A 13,978-nucleotide genomic window follows, 5' to 3' on the forward strand; every position below is an offset into this window, starting at 1 on the left:
TAGGAAGCTGTAAATGCTCTAATCCCAACTAAGACTGAGGCACAACAGCGACGGGTGAGCCAAGAGATTAGAGGGCTACAGCTGTCTGCCATACGAGGTAGTTTTGAGAGAAGATAAGAAGGTGGAACTTCAGTGTAACACTGTACTGCATGTACCTCAAGCCAGCGCTAGGAAGGAGACTACACAACCCATCTGATAGAGATTCCTGAGTTGCTTCCAGGCTAGCCTGCTCCTGCGCCATCTGTAATCAGGACCCTGGACTGTTTGCAAGTAAAGGTAAAGAAACTGCTCCCTGTTGTGTCCTTGCCTCCTTCCTGCAATATCCTCAGTGCACCTTCTTCCTAACCCTTTATCCACACTGCCCTGGGACTACAGCCCTGCCTGTGGAGGGCTACAACATCATAGCTGCACCACACCATCAGTCCCAGAGGATCTGCATGCAGCGTCGGCTTAACATCTTCATTGCCGAACACCACAGGTGGCGTCACGAATCATTCATTTTTAAACTTTATTCCCAACTCAATCCCTCTTACATGGGCGCCCAGGGCCACGGTCCGGGTCACCGCTGCTGTGACATTCCCATCTGAGAGACCAGCCCGGTACAGAGTACCCCACAGCCCTGGGAGGGCGACTCACTGGCATTGCAGGACCTTGTGTATCCATAGTTATGACCACTGATATATTGACAGGTAGTCCTGCACATGAGGAAAAAGATATATGGCAAATCAAACTGTACTAAATTTCTAATTGGGGGTATTTGCTAATATTTCTACTTCATATTGGGATCAGATTTTCGAGATTGGGGAGGGGGGAACCCCTTTAATCTCAATCTAGCTATCCTGATGGCTTCTCACTAAACCTCCTCCCTTCTGCTGCTCAGTACAAGCTGGTGCAGTCAGGCTGATGACCAACTAGCGCTATTCTGTCAAAATTGTTTGATCCACAGTGAGTATACCAGGCTCATCAGGTCGAATATCAATAAAAAAATCTAACTTTTTTTTTTTTGTCACGGTACCATACAGTACTCATGATTTAAGTGTGGTGCTGTTTCTTTAAAGAAAAAAAATATTCTAACTTTGGACACCCCTCCCTCTCCCACACAACATTTTCCTGTAGGAGAAACTCAATGGTTTTCCTTCATCCTCTAATCTTTGATTTTTCTCAGATTGAACCCTTCGCCAATATCATAACCTCCTTGAGGCCAAATGTTCCACGGCTTTTGATCAACCGCGATCTTGTAGGTCCTTTTAAGAAGCCGATCGAGGGCACAGATGTAGTAGAGCTGGGAGAGCTCTGTGAGGTCGTCAGGAAGTTTGTGAGGGCCCTGAACTGGCAGAAGGATATGGATGAAGTCATTAAATCTCAAAGGCAATAGGCAAGTATGGTCGTCTCAATTATTTAAAATATTCAGGTTTTTTTTTTTTTTCCAGTGGCTGTTAGCATTCCAGAGCTTCTTATGCCATAATTCTGTGTACTCCTAGTGGAAATGTAAGAAAAAATACAACTAGGTGTTACCATATGGAGTCAAATGGATGTGTTCTTGCATAATCCTGAATAGGACTGATGATTCTCCCTGTAACTGAGGCTAAAGTGCCATCCATAGTTACAGGGAGAATCCGCAGTAAGGGTATGTGCACACGCTGCGGATTCTGCTGCGTTTCCGCAGCGTTTTTGGCTCTGCAGAAACGCTGCGGATTCTGCTGCGTTGTACAGTACCTTTATTTCCTATGGAAATCAAAAAAAGCTGTGCACATGCTGCGTTTTTTTCCGCGCGGTTTTGCTGCGGTTTACAATCCGCAGCATGTCAATTGTTTGGTGCAGAAACGCTGCGGTTTTACACCTCATCCATTATGAGGTGTAAAACCGTAGGGCAAAACCGCAGATAATCCGCAGATAAACCGCAGCACTTTGTCCTGCGGTTTTCCTGCGGTTTTCTCTACAAAATCCGCAGAGACTAAAAACTACGTGTGCACATACCCTAAGTGTTGTGCTAAACCAATTGGATAGTTTGTGTACAACTGATATCAGCCCAGTTGTCAACTTATTCAGAAATTTCTAGGAGGAATAACTGACAACAAAGTTGCCCTCCTCCAAAATAAATACAAAAAAATTTGCGCTTCCTATAATCTGTTGTAATGGCTGAAATATTCAGACAATAAATACAAGTTGAACGTATTGTACCAGGATTAGAAAAACATGGCTTCTTCCAGAAATTGTGCCACACCTGCCTACTAAAAATGAATGGTTATGGAGCTACAATACCACACACAACCAGAGGAGAGGGATGGCGCTCTTTCTGAAATAAAGCGGCCATGTTTTTCCACTCTAAACAAAATGTAACCTCTCCTTCTTTCTTCTTCAGTTTGGATTAGCCTATATTAGAGCTGTTACACCGGGTGTCTTTGGAACCAGAAGATGTAGAAGAACACCTGTTTTTAACTATCTTTTTATAGAAGAGGGGAAAACCTCAGTTGTGTGTTTTTCTATAAATCTAAAAAAAAATTTCAAATTTTACAATGGCAAGTTTAATAGTCAAGGATAAGAAAACCTTCTTTTCTCCAGAATTGGCACCACTCATGTTCCCATCTGCGTCCAGTCTTGCAATACATAACCTGTATTACCAGATACAGCCTATAGACCAATGAGGCGCCCTTCTGGGGAAATCTCATAAAGTTTGAAGTTCAATTTCTGCTTTTAGCTCCCGTATAATCCCTACTGTATTCAAAGGAGTTGTCAGAAACCGTTGGTTGAATTTTATACTAAAATGTGTATCTAACCACTTGTAGTTATTAAAAATTTCCCACTGCTCCCTCCCCTCTAACTTTGTTTTTAACTTGTTTAAACTTCTGGTGACATTTTAAATATCCCAGAATGCACTGGGTATTCAAGTCATCAGAAGGCTAGCGCTGCGGCCACTGCCCCAGCTGCTGTCACCACCCTGAAATGAAACGTCTGCTTCACTGAGCATGTGCAACTTCTCCATTATGACACATGCTCATTATGCATTCACTGCACTGTATTCCTTTTAATGTGCACTGACACTGCGCTCCTTCGTCTGCTCTGAAAAGAAAAAAGTGATCAAGGCAAGAGAGCGTGTGGTCACTGCACATTGAAAAGGAGAGAATGCACTAAGCAGGGAGACGAGCCCCGTTTCAAGAAGGTGATGTCCATTTGGGCTAGTCTACTCTCCCTTCTTGGTGCATTCTCTCTTTCCAAAGCACACTGACAGTGCGCTCTCAACTGCTCATCATTACTGTTAGATTAGACACTTAATATGGAATTCACTGTTGGTTTCAGATAACCCCTTTTAATTGTTTGACTTTTTGAAAAAAAGTGTTTTACCTGTTCTAATTTATATACTGTCTTTGCATTTCCTTTACAGAAATGTAAACTTTAACAGTGTCTAAATAAAATTTTAAAAACAAATTGTAGTGGTAGTTTCAATTAAGAAAATACTTAGCTTAATAAAGTGTGTGAAACCTTTTTTTTTTTTTTTTTTAAACTATGAGCATCTGTCACTTAAATTTTGTTTGGTCTTCCAGACCTTATCTTGACCTCCACTGTTCCTGTTAACTGCCACTTCGTAATTACATTTTGAACTGAGGAAAGGGCAACTTGAAAACTTTTACAATCCTCTTAGCCGCCTTCTGCTTTGTGGGCCTGTTTCTCTTGAATGATGGTGAACAAATCATAACACTAGCAATCAAATTAAGGTCTGAAGCCTTGGTCAAAGTTGTTGAGCACACATCTCCAAGGGTTTACAAACCTTTTTCTTCAGCTCATTTTCCTTTTTTATGCAATTTTTTTTTTTAAATGTAAAAAATTGACTATGTCCAACTGCCCAACTTGGAGGCCCTTGAAGTATGGAATCTTGTTGTTTAACACTTCTGCTGAATTTTCCACCAAACGTATGGACCATCTCAAAACAAATAAGTTTTTTGCTGGACAATAGATGCAATTAAATATCTGGGTATTAACTTAATCTCTTTATTTAATACCTTGTGTTCAGGTAATTTTCTATAGTTTCTTAGAGACTTTAAGAATTTGCTAGCTAAATGGAAACCCTACTCAATTTCACTTTTGGGTTGTATAGCTGCTGTGAAATTGACATGCCTCCCTAAACTAACTTTGAGATTCTCCTAGTAAAAGTCCCCTTAGGAGAACTTAAATGACTCCAAGCTAGCATAATGAGATTCGTATTGAATGATATACACCATAGAATCTCTAAGCAAATACCCTCCATAAATCTCGGGGAGGTCTCTCGAACATTCCTTAATACTATTGGGCCTCCATCTAAGAAGGATTCCTTAATTTGCCTCACCGTGTGCCTTTAACAAGTGTGGCTGCCACCCCCCCCCCCCCATCCATCCATCCATCCATCCATCCACATTAGGTCCCCACTTCCTTTTTATTGGGCCCCTTGCAGTTGTACCATAGATATTTAGCGCTCTTGCGCAAATAAGTTTTGGGTTGAGATTGTCAAATTCACAAATGACGTCATTCATCTATCAACCCATGATTCCAAGTAGTTTGAAATCCACAGATGGACCATAGAGGATTCTTGAGTGGTTGTTTAGATAAGCAGGATGGAGATTCTCTGGAAATCCACACCTTTTCGAGTATATTAAATCTAAGTTTCCCATTCCTAACAACTTTTTTTTTTTTCCCCCAAAATACTCAGATTAAACATTTTGGCATCTTCTTCGCTTGACTCTGATGTAGTGTCTCAACTAACAGACTTTGAGAAATTGTTGGCGATGGGCAGGGTTTCGGTTCCTTTCCTCCACCCCCTCCTTGGCCCCTGTCTGCAATATTTCTGTGAATTCCCATACTTGGCCTCCATATTACGCTTGTGCGCATTGCAATCTGGACTTGTGCACGTGCAGTATCCTTTGCCCAACTGCGGGCAAAGCTGAAAAGAATTAGTTCACCGATGCATGTGCACTATGTCCCAGAAGTATTTTGCTGTGTTCTGGGACATAATTCACATGCACACTAATGCTTTATTCGGACTCCCATGACAGCACCACGAGAGAGGGGATCTGCCCTTCAGGAACAGGAAACCTACAGATACAAAAGGGTGGCACCTCTCCCACGCATCAGTTGGTTTCCTGTTCCTGAGGAGACGGGATCCTACAGATGGAATTCGGATGGATCCCAGGCTGACCGGCCGGTACAGGTAGTGGGGGGGGGGGGGGGGTGTCTATCTCAGCCAGGTGCAGAGCTCCTGGAGACGCCATGGTGGTCCTAGTTGGTCTGCACGGCAGTGACATTTACAGCAGGGAGCGGGGTCTGGAGGATATCTGCCTCCGTGGAAGGCTGCCGCCAGTGAGTATGCCCCCGGAGGTCTCCCTGCTCCGGCGGAGCAGTGGCTAGGGTCGGTATGGCCGGCACAGCTGCATGGTGTCCGGGACCGGGGAGCGCTGTAGGAGGACGTACCGGGCGTCCCGTGTGACTTCCGGTTACACAGGAAGTGTGTGGGGCTGTGGTGACGTCGGGGGCGGAGCCTCGGGGTGCTTCCAGGTCAGCGGTGCCACTGTACAGGCGTGAAGATTCCAAGATTGCAGCGCCCATCGGAACAGGTGCCGGTAAGCGCTGGCTCACCGGGCCAACAGCGGCGCCAGCTGGGAATGGGAGTCCAATTGGGGGGGGGGGGGGGCGGCGTGGCATATCTGCTGACTGGAGGAGGGGTATTTAAGCAGGGCCCAAGGGGGGGGTTCCATGCTTTTGGCCACATTATTGCATGCAATGATGGAGCGCGAACAAGAGCAGCGACAATCACTGCCGCCCCTAGAGGAACTTCAGCAGGTCAAGCAAAAAGAATCCCGGGACAGTAAGGAGTGTGCCAAACGGAGTGACCAATCCAGTCATAAAAGCTCCTCCAGACAGATGGGAGCATCGACTGAAAAAGATTCCCCCTCATTCTCCGGTACTTAATTGCTGCACTGGTAAGTGATCTACGTGAATGTTTACTCAGTGACGGGGCCTCCCTCTGTTTTTATTCTCAGGTGAAGTCCACGAGTAAGACAAAACACAGAGAATGTGCTCTCTGTGCATGCCCATTACCGGACTCATGCCCCAAAAAAAGTTGTCCCCCTCCCCCCCATGTATCCAGCAGATGGTTGCGGAAGAATCGCCTAAAATAGCTGCAAGCCTAAAAGACATAGTCAGGGAAGAGATGAAAGAAACCCTGAAATCCCTGTCCCAACCGGGGAGCTCTAGGGTTAGGGGCCCTTTGGAGTCAGATTCCTCGGTGGAATGGAGAAGTAAGGACTCCCCTGGCTCATCCCCCTCGGAGGAAGAGGATTCCGGACGATTTTGTCTGCCGCTCGACCGGGTGGACAAGTTGGTAATGGCGGTGAGAGGGACTATGGAAGTGGAGGAGCCTAAACCACAATTATCCATGCAGGATGTCATGTTCGGGGGGCTGGATCAGAAAAAGCGAAGGGTCTTCCCTTTGAACAAAAAGATTCAGGATCTAACTCGTAGAGAATGGAAAAGACCGGATAAGGCTAGTTTCACACTAGCGTTTTTGAGCGCGACGGCCTGTGCACGGCCGCCGCTAAGCCCCGCCCCGCCCCTGCCGTGCCTCCGGTAGCTCCGCCTACCGGCGCATGACGCTGCATGCGCCCTGCGTCCCCTATCTTTATCACTGGGGACGCAGGCCGCGTGCAGTATGCGTTTGGCGGCGCATGCGTCCTTTTGACGGTGCGCCGACCTGCGCCAAACGCAACCTGCTGCAGTTTAGTTGCGCCGGCGCACCGTCAAAAAGGCGCATGCGCCGCCAAACGCATACTGCGCACGGCCTGCTCCCCCAGTGATAAAGATAGGGGACGCAGGGCGCATGAAGCGTCATGCGCCGGTAGGTGGAGCTTCCGGAGGCGCGGCAGGGGGCGGGGCTTAGCGGCGGCCGTGCACAGGCCGTCGCTGCGCTCAAAAACGCTAGTGTGAAACTAGCCTAAGAGGGGTTCGCTGCCACCAGCCCTCAAACGTAGATACCCCTTTGATGATCCTGCAGTCAACACTTGGGACAAAGCCCCTAAATTAAATGCGGCAATCGCCAAAGCATCAAAAAGATCCTCACTACCCTTCGAGGACATGGGGACCCCTAGACAGGAAGGCAGATACCTTCCTTAAAGGAACCTGGGAGATGGCAGTCGGTTCCTTAAGGCCAGCAGTAGCCTCAACATGTACAGCCAGGTCCATGATGATCTGGTTAGACCAATTGGAGTCTCAATTAAAACAAGGGACACCTGACAGACAATTTTAGGGGCCCTACCAGTAATCCAGGGGGCCGCAGACTTCCTAGCGGACGCCTCAGCGGATGCGGTTGGAATGGCGGCTAGAACAGCAGGACTTTCCAATGCAGCTCGTAGAGCCCTGTGGCTAAAGTGCTGGCCGGGAGACATTCAATCCAGGTCAAAACTCTGCACTATCCCGTGCGAAGCAGAATATTTGTTCGGAACAGTCCTGGATGAGTTGCTGGAGAAAGCCGGGGATGACAAGAAGTAGTTCCCTAATCTGTGGTCCGCATCCTACTGACGTTCATTCAATAGAAGGAAATTCGGTCAGGGAAGAAAGCGCAACCCATCACCTAATAGAGACTGTCCCAGATGGGAGGATAGAAGGAGGAGAGGTACGGGCTTTATGTTCAGGCGTTCAAGAGAGCGAAAGAAGCCTGGCCAATGACTAGTGATTCCTGTGGGGGTAGACTGTCAGCCTTCCTCCCAGCATGGCTGCAGATCACCAATAGTGACTGGGTGCGGAACGTAATATCCACCGGACTCAAGCTGGAGTTTAGTTAGTTTAAAGGTATCCCGAGGAACATAACTCCCTTACGATCTTCGCCACTCGAACAAACTGCTTTAGAAGCAGAAATCTTGAGTCTATGCTTAAAGAAGGTCCTGGTGGAGGTTCCGGAATCTGAGAGAGGTAGAGGCTTCTACTCTCCCCTGTTTCTGATCCAAAAGCCGGATAAATCATTTAGGACCATTATTAATTTACATTCCTTTAATGAATTCTTGGTTAACCGAACCTTTAAGATGGAGTCTATCAGTTCAGCACTAAAGATGTTGCTTAAAGGGTGTTTTATGGCAGTCGTGGATTTGAAAGATGCGTACTACCATGTGCCTATCCACGCAGACTTCCAGCAGTTCCTGACAGTGGCGGTTTCAATGGACGGTCTAATCCGTCATTTTCAGTTTAGGGCTCTCCCTTTTGGTCTCTCAGCAGCACCCCGGGTATTTACGAAGATAGTGGCTGAAGTCATGGCTCATCTACGGGAGGTTGATATCCTGATTGTCCCGTACCTAGACGATTTTTTGATTGTAGGGAATTCCGTGGACCATTGTCTATCCCAGATAGAAAGGGTTAAGCTCAGACTAGAGCACCTCGGATGGATAATAAATTACGAGAAATCCTGATTTCAGCCCCTAAGAGTCCAAAAGTTCCTAGGCTTACTGTTAAATTCAGAAACCCAGCAGTGTCTCCTGCCATCAGATAAGTTAGAATACATACTACAGCAGGTAAATCGGGCGATTGAGAAACCTTCCATGACCCTCAGGCAAGCCATGTCTTTGTTAGGCTCTCTGACCTCATGTATGCCAGCAGTCAGGTGGGCGCAGTTTCACACTAGATCCCTTCAGAGGGACGTCCTTGTTAGCGACAGGGCCTTAGAGGGGTCTCTACAAGGCCAGATATCTTTGAGCCCCTTGACTCTTACATCTCTTAGATGGTGGCTTGATAAGAACAACTTATCCTCAGGGGTGCCCTGGGTGATGCAGATAACCTGCATATTAACCACAGATGCTAGCCCCTCGGGTTGGGGGGACATAGTGGTCCAGGGACATTGGGACTCCAAAGCTGAGACCTAGTCTAACCAGAGGGAGCTGTTGGCGATTGAGTTGGCAGTTAAAAAGCTCATTATGTACCTACAGTGTCATCATGTGGGGATCCTCTCGGACAACCAGGTAGCAGTAGCCTATATCAACCACCAAGGGGGAACACGCTCCGAGGCACTGATGCAGATAACAGAACGTCAATTTCAAATAGCCGAGAGAAATTTTCAATCTTTAACTGCGCTCCGTATCGGAGGGAAAGACAACATGAAGGCAGACTTTCTAAGCTGCAGGGTCCTAAGGCAAGGAGAATGGGCTTTAAACGCGGACGTTTACAACCAGATTGTCCGCAGATGGGGTCAACCGGAGGTAGACCCCTTTGCCAGCAAAGAAAACAGAAAAGTAAAAAAAAGTTCTGCTCTCTGAACCCCAGGGAAAATCCACTGGCAGTGGACGCCTTCCTGATAAAATGGGACTTCTCTCTGGCATCTGCCTTTCCACCGTTAGCCCTCTTACCTCTGGTGGTGAGAAAGATCAGGGAAGATCGAGCAAGGGTCATATTAATTGCCCCATTCCGGCCCAGGAGGACCTGGTTCGCATGGTTGAGGACCATGTCAGTATGCAAGCCCTGACCTTCCGAATCTTCTCTACCAGGGGCCAGTCAACCATCCACAAGTAGCAGGACTCCATTTGACTGCATGGAGTTTGAGAGGGCACTGTTGAAGAATAGAGGTTTCTCCCAAAATTTAATTAATACCCTCCTGAAGAGCAGGAATCAGATTACTACAAACATCTACGCTAGAACCTGGAGGCGATTTCTGTCCACCTTAGTTTAATCTCAGGGATGGAATACCCACAAAACAGATTCTAGAATTCCTTCAGAGGGGTCTTGAGTTGGGTCTTTCCACAAGTACCTTAAAAAAAGTGCAGGTTTCAGCCTTGGGGGCCCTATTTACCTGTGATATTGCCAGCAACTATTGGGTGACTAGATTCATCAAGGCTGCTAGTAGATCTAGACCCATACACAGGGATAAAGGTATACCATGGGACTTGAATTTAGTCCTTACAGCTATGACAGAGAAGCCATTCAAACCTCTGAATTCGGCCTCGCTAAAGATTATATCCCTTAAGACAGCTTTTTTGGTAGCAATAACATCCGCACGTAGGATAAGTGATATACAGGCACTTTCTAGGTTGCCCCCTTATACAGAGTTTTAATCCTAAAACCAGACCCAGCATACTTGCCCAAGGTAGCGTCACACTTTCACAGGACGCAAGAGATAGTGCTCCCTTCCTTCCTCCGTAATCCTACCAACCCTAAAGCGCAGAAGCTTCATGCGTTAGATGTTAAAAGATGCCTACTAAAATATATATCGGCTACTGATCCTTGGAGGAAAGAGAACGCATTATTTTTATCCTTCCAAGGTCCTAAGAAAGGGTTTAGGGTATCAAAACGCACATTAGTAAAGTGGAGGCTCTCTCTCTTGCTTACACAACAGGGGCGTTCCGGCTCCACAGAATCTGAGGGCGCATTCCACTCGTGACATGGTGTCATCTTGGGCGGAGAGATCAGGCGTGTCAATTGACCAGATATGTAAGGCGGCCACCTGGTCATCTCCTTCCACCTTTTTTAACCACTATCGGTTAGATATGGGTGCTTCCTCGGATCTCACCTTTTGGGCTAAGGGTGCTGTAGGCTGTAGTCCCTCCCTAAGCTAGTTTACATCTCTGTAATTCTCTCGTGGTGCTGTCATGGGAGTCCAAATAAAGTATTAAGTTACTGTACGTACCGGTAACGGTATGTTTCGGAAGCTCACGACAGCACCCTTAGTTCCCTCCCTTGTTCACGTATAGGGGTGCACTCCTTCCTCTTAGAAAGCCATTTCATGGATTTTCCTTATTTTGGAGTAAAGATTACATATAAATTGTAAATAGGATGTATAGATTGTATATATGCTGTGCCACTAACCATGGTAGCTTCTCAAGCTCTGTAACCCAACTGATGCGTGGGAGAGGTGCCGCCCTTTTGTATCTGTAGGTTTCCTGTTCCTGAAGGGCGGATTCCCTCTCTCTCGTGGTGCTGTCATGGGCTTCCGAAAAATACTGTTACCGGTACGTAACTTAATACTTTTTGGCTTTGCCTACAGTTGGGCAAAGCATACTGCATGTGCGCGAGTCCAGATTGCAATGCGCATGCATGTAATATGGAGGCCAAATACATAAATATTGCAGACAGCAGCCAAGGGGGAGGAAAGGACCCGAAACACCTCCCATTGGACTGGACCCGGTCATTTAAATATCACGCCAAAATGAGGTGACAGATTCCCTTTAACGGCAGCTAGATACCTGATTCTCTCTCCATTGGAAAAGGATACCCCCCCCCCCATTTCAAGACTTGCTCTATAGAATTTCTGATGTTAGGTTTGCTGTCCTGAGTGAAGGGATAGAATTGTTTGAATCTATTCGGGTGCCCTAGGACTTTTTGGTCTCAACACAGTTGATGCTACTTGTATAATACCTCTCCCTATTTCCTCATTCTCCCTTGTGTTTGTGTCTTGTCAGTCCTTGATTATGTTGTAGATTGAACATGGCTGGGTACTATAATCTCTAGTATTAAGTTGATTGCTTAGATCATTTAGAGATTTTGATGGTAGTGGTCCACTGGATTTCAGATTTTTATTCACTACCATGGATAAGTTTCATTGTTTTTCTGTCATACAAATTTTTTTTTTTCTACATAAATGTAATTTAAAAAAAAAAAACTACGGTAGTTTTAAAAAAATTCAGGCCTAAAATACAAAAATGTGTCTGATAACTTTAGCCCCTTTCTAGAGATCATTTCAAACTGCCTGTTTACAATAACAGTAATTTTGACCAGGGATGCCCAAACCTTCACATGACACTGTATATCTCTTCTCCTGAAAACAGGAACTTTTTTATTTATAAACAAAAGTTAACAAAAAAACCACTACAAAGGAACTGACAATCGCCAAATGTGAAAGTGTTTGGCAAATGAAATACGCCATATCACAGATTATACATAAGAGAAAAAGGTCCTAAACAAAGCAACCAAGTCATAGAGCAAAAGGCTTCCGTATATGCTAGCGTGTTGTAACTCCATCCAATAGTACCAAGTTTTGTAAAAGGCCTCATCGATTCTGTACATTTCAAATCCGTCAAAATCCGTTGTTTTCCGTAAAAAAACGGATCCGCCATTTTTTGCAGGATCCGTTTTTTTTGTCCCATAGACTTCCATTACGGTTACCGCGGATCCGTCAAAAAAACGGATCCGTTTTTAAAAACACGGATCCGTTTGCATCAGTTTCCGTCAAAAAAACGGAAACGGATCCGTTTGGCGGACACAAAAACGGAAGTGTGAAACAGGCCGAAGCAGTCAAGTTCTCCATATACGGTAAAGCATTGACTTTTTAGAGGGACAATCAGGATGGAGTGGCTTTCTTCCAAAGCTGAAGAATACAAGCTCTAGCAGCCATTACCAAAAATTTTAAGAATGAACATTTAAAAGAGGAAACTGATGTCTCAGTGCTGTAGGAGAAACAGTTCAGGACCCAGTTCTGATGGCATGTCTGTATCAGACTTGATAATGCTCTACACCTTGTTCCAGAACAGTTGTAATACTGGGCAGGACCAATTAATGTGAAGGCAATCACCCTCATGTGATCTGCATCTCCAAAACTTAGAGTCAATGGAGGGGAAACATTTTACTTCATTTAAGTGGAACCCTATAGCATCTTGACAAGAGTTTGTAATTCGGTTCCTGCAGGTGTGAACGTAGAGGACTTATGTGCCAAGGACAACACCCTATCTCTCTGTTCCATGGACAGGGTGATGCCCAAGTCTTCCTCTCATTGTGTTAAGAATCTAGAGGGAGGCTGATCTGAAAGATTCACTAGCAAAGGATGAAAGTGTGTGCCAAATCACTCTCACCACTTCGGATAGGCTACAAGTGTAAAAAGAGTAATATGGGAGAGAATGAATAAAATGGTGGAGTTGTTGAACGCCAAGTGCCCAGTGGTAAGGGGGTCAACAACATCTAATATGGCCTCTAATGAAGGCCAGTTGGTGCCTGTTCCAATTTGCTTTGCCCTGAAGTTACTCAGAGAACTAAAGCTGAGAAACTGGATTGGACAAACCAGGAGGGAAGTCTGGAGAACCAATAACAATGACCTATTAACTGCCAAAGCCAAGCAACGCTACTGTGTTACTTCTGCTAGACCTGTCCTCTGCCTTTGACACAATGGACTACATTACATTACTACAGACCCTCTCATCTCTTGGCATCACTGACTTGGCCCTATCTTGGATCCCGCCATACCTAACAGACCGGACATTCAGCATCACCCACTCGCACACCACCTCCTCACCTCGCCCCCTATCTATCGGAGTCCTGCAAGGTTCAGTCTTAGGGCCCCTGCTCTTCTCCATCAGCCTCAGACAGCTCATAGAATCTCATGGCTTTCAGGATCACCTCTATGCTGATGACACACAGATCTACATCTCTGGACCAGATATCACCTCCCTACTAACCAGAATCCCTCAATGTGTGTCTGCTATTTCATCCTTCTCCGCAAGATTTCTAAAACTCAATATGGACAAAACAGAATTCATCATCTTTCCTATCCATTAAAATAAATGACTGCTCACTTTCCCCAGTTCCACAAGCTCACTGCCTCGGGGTAATCCTTGACACTGATCAAGGATCAAGCCCTTTCCACTTCACCTCAAAAACAATTCCCGAATCCATACCTTCCTCAACCAAGAATCTGCAAAAACCCCAAATTACTTTACTTATTTCGTGTCTTGCCAGTCCCTGTCCCTTCACACTACCTCAAAATAGCCCAACGATTAGTAGATGCTTTTGTTTGGAGAGGTGGCCTCCCCAGGGTTAATAGAGCTACCCTCTACCGTCACCGTTTGAAAGGAGGCATGGGAGTTCCCAATCTTTCTAAATATTACCATGCAGCCCAATTGGGTCAACTGACCCTATATCATGCCTACTCCGAATCCCCAATGTGGCTATCTCTAGAGGCCCCTGAATTTCACTCAGGTACCCTCGACACACTACTATGGATTCTCCTAGCCCAGCGAAAACACATCTCGAATCCTATTATAACGCACTC

At 45.8% G+C, this 13,978-nt stretch overlaps 1 protein-coding gene across 6 annotated transcripts in view; it reads left to right on the forward strand.

The window, feature by feature from the left end:
* LOC141083516 (NAD-dependent protein deacetylase sirtuin-3-like) overlaps positions 1–3,426 on the forward strand; it is a 56,540-nt gene extending 53,114 nt beyond the window's left edge. For all 6 annotated transcript variants that reach the window (XM_073567829.1, XM_073567831.1, XM_073567828.1 and 3 more), the window contains 2 exons: positions 1,166–1,375; positions 2,363–3,426. In XM_073567829.1, the coding sequence (XP_073423930.1) occupies positions 1,166–1,375 (210 nt within the window). In that variant the 3' untranslated portion in view covers positions 2,363–3,426. The remainder of the gene's footprint in view (positions 1–1,165; positions 1,376–2,362) is intronic.
* The last annotated feature ends 10,552 nt before the right edge of the window (positions 3,427–13,978 follow it).

This window comes from Dendrobates tinctorius, unplaced genomic scaffold (assembly GCF_039654945.1).
Source record: "Dendrobates tinctorius isolate UK_male_01 unplaced genomic scaffold, ASM3965494v1 ptg000020l, whole genome shotgun sequence".
Lineage (NCBI taxonomy): Eukaryota > Metazoa > Chordata > Amphibia > Anura > Dendrobatidae > Dendrobates > Dendrobates tinctorius.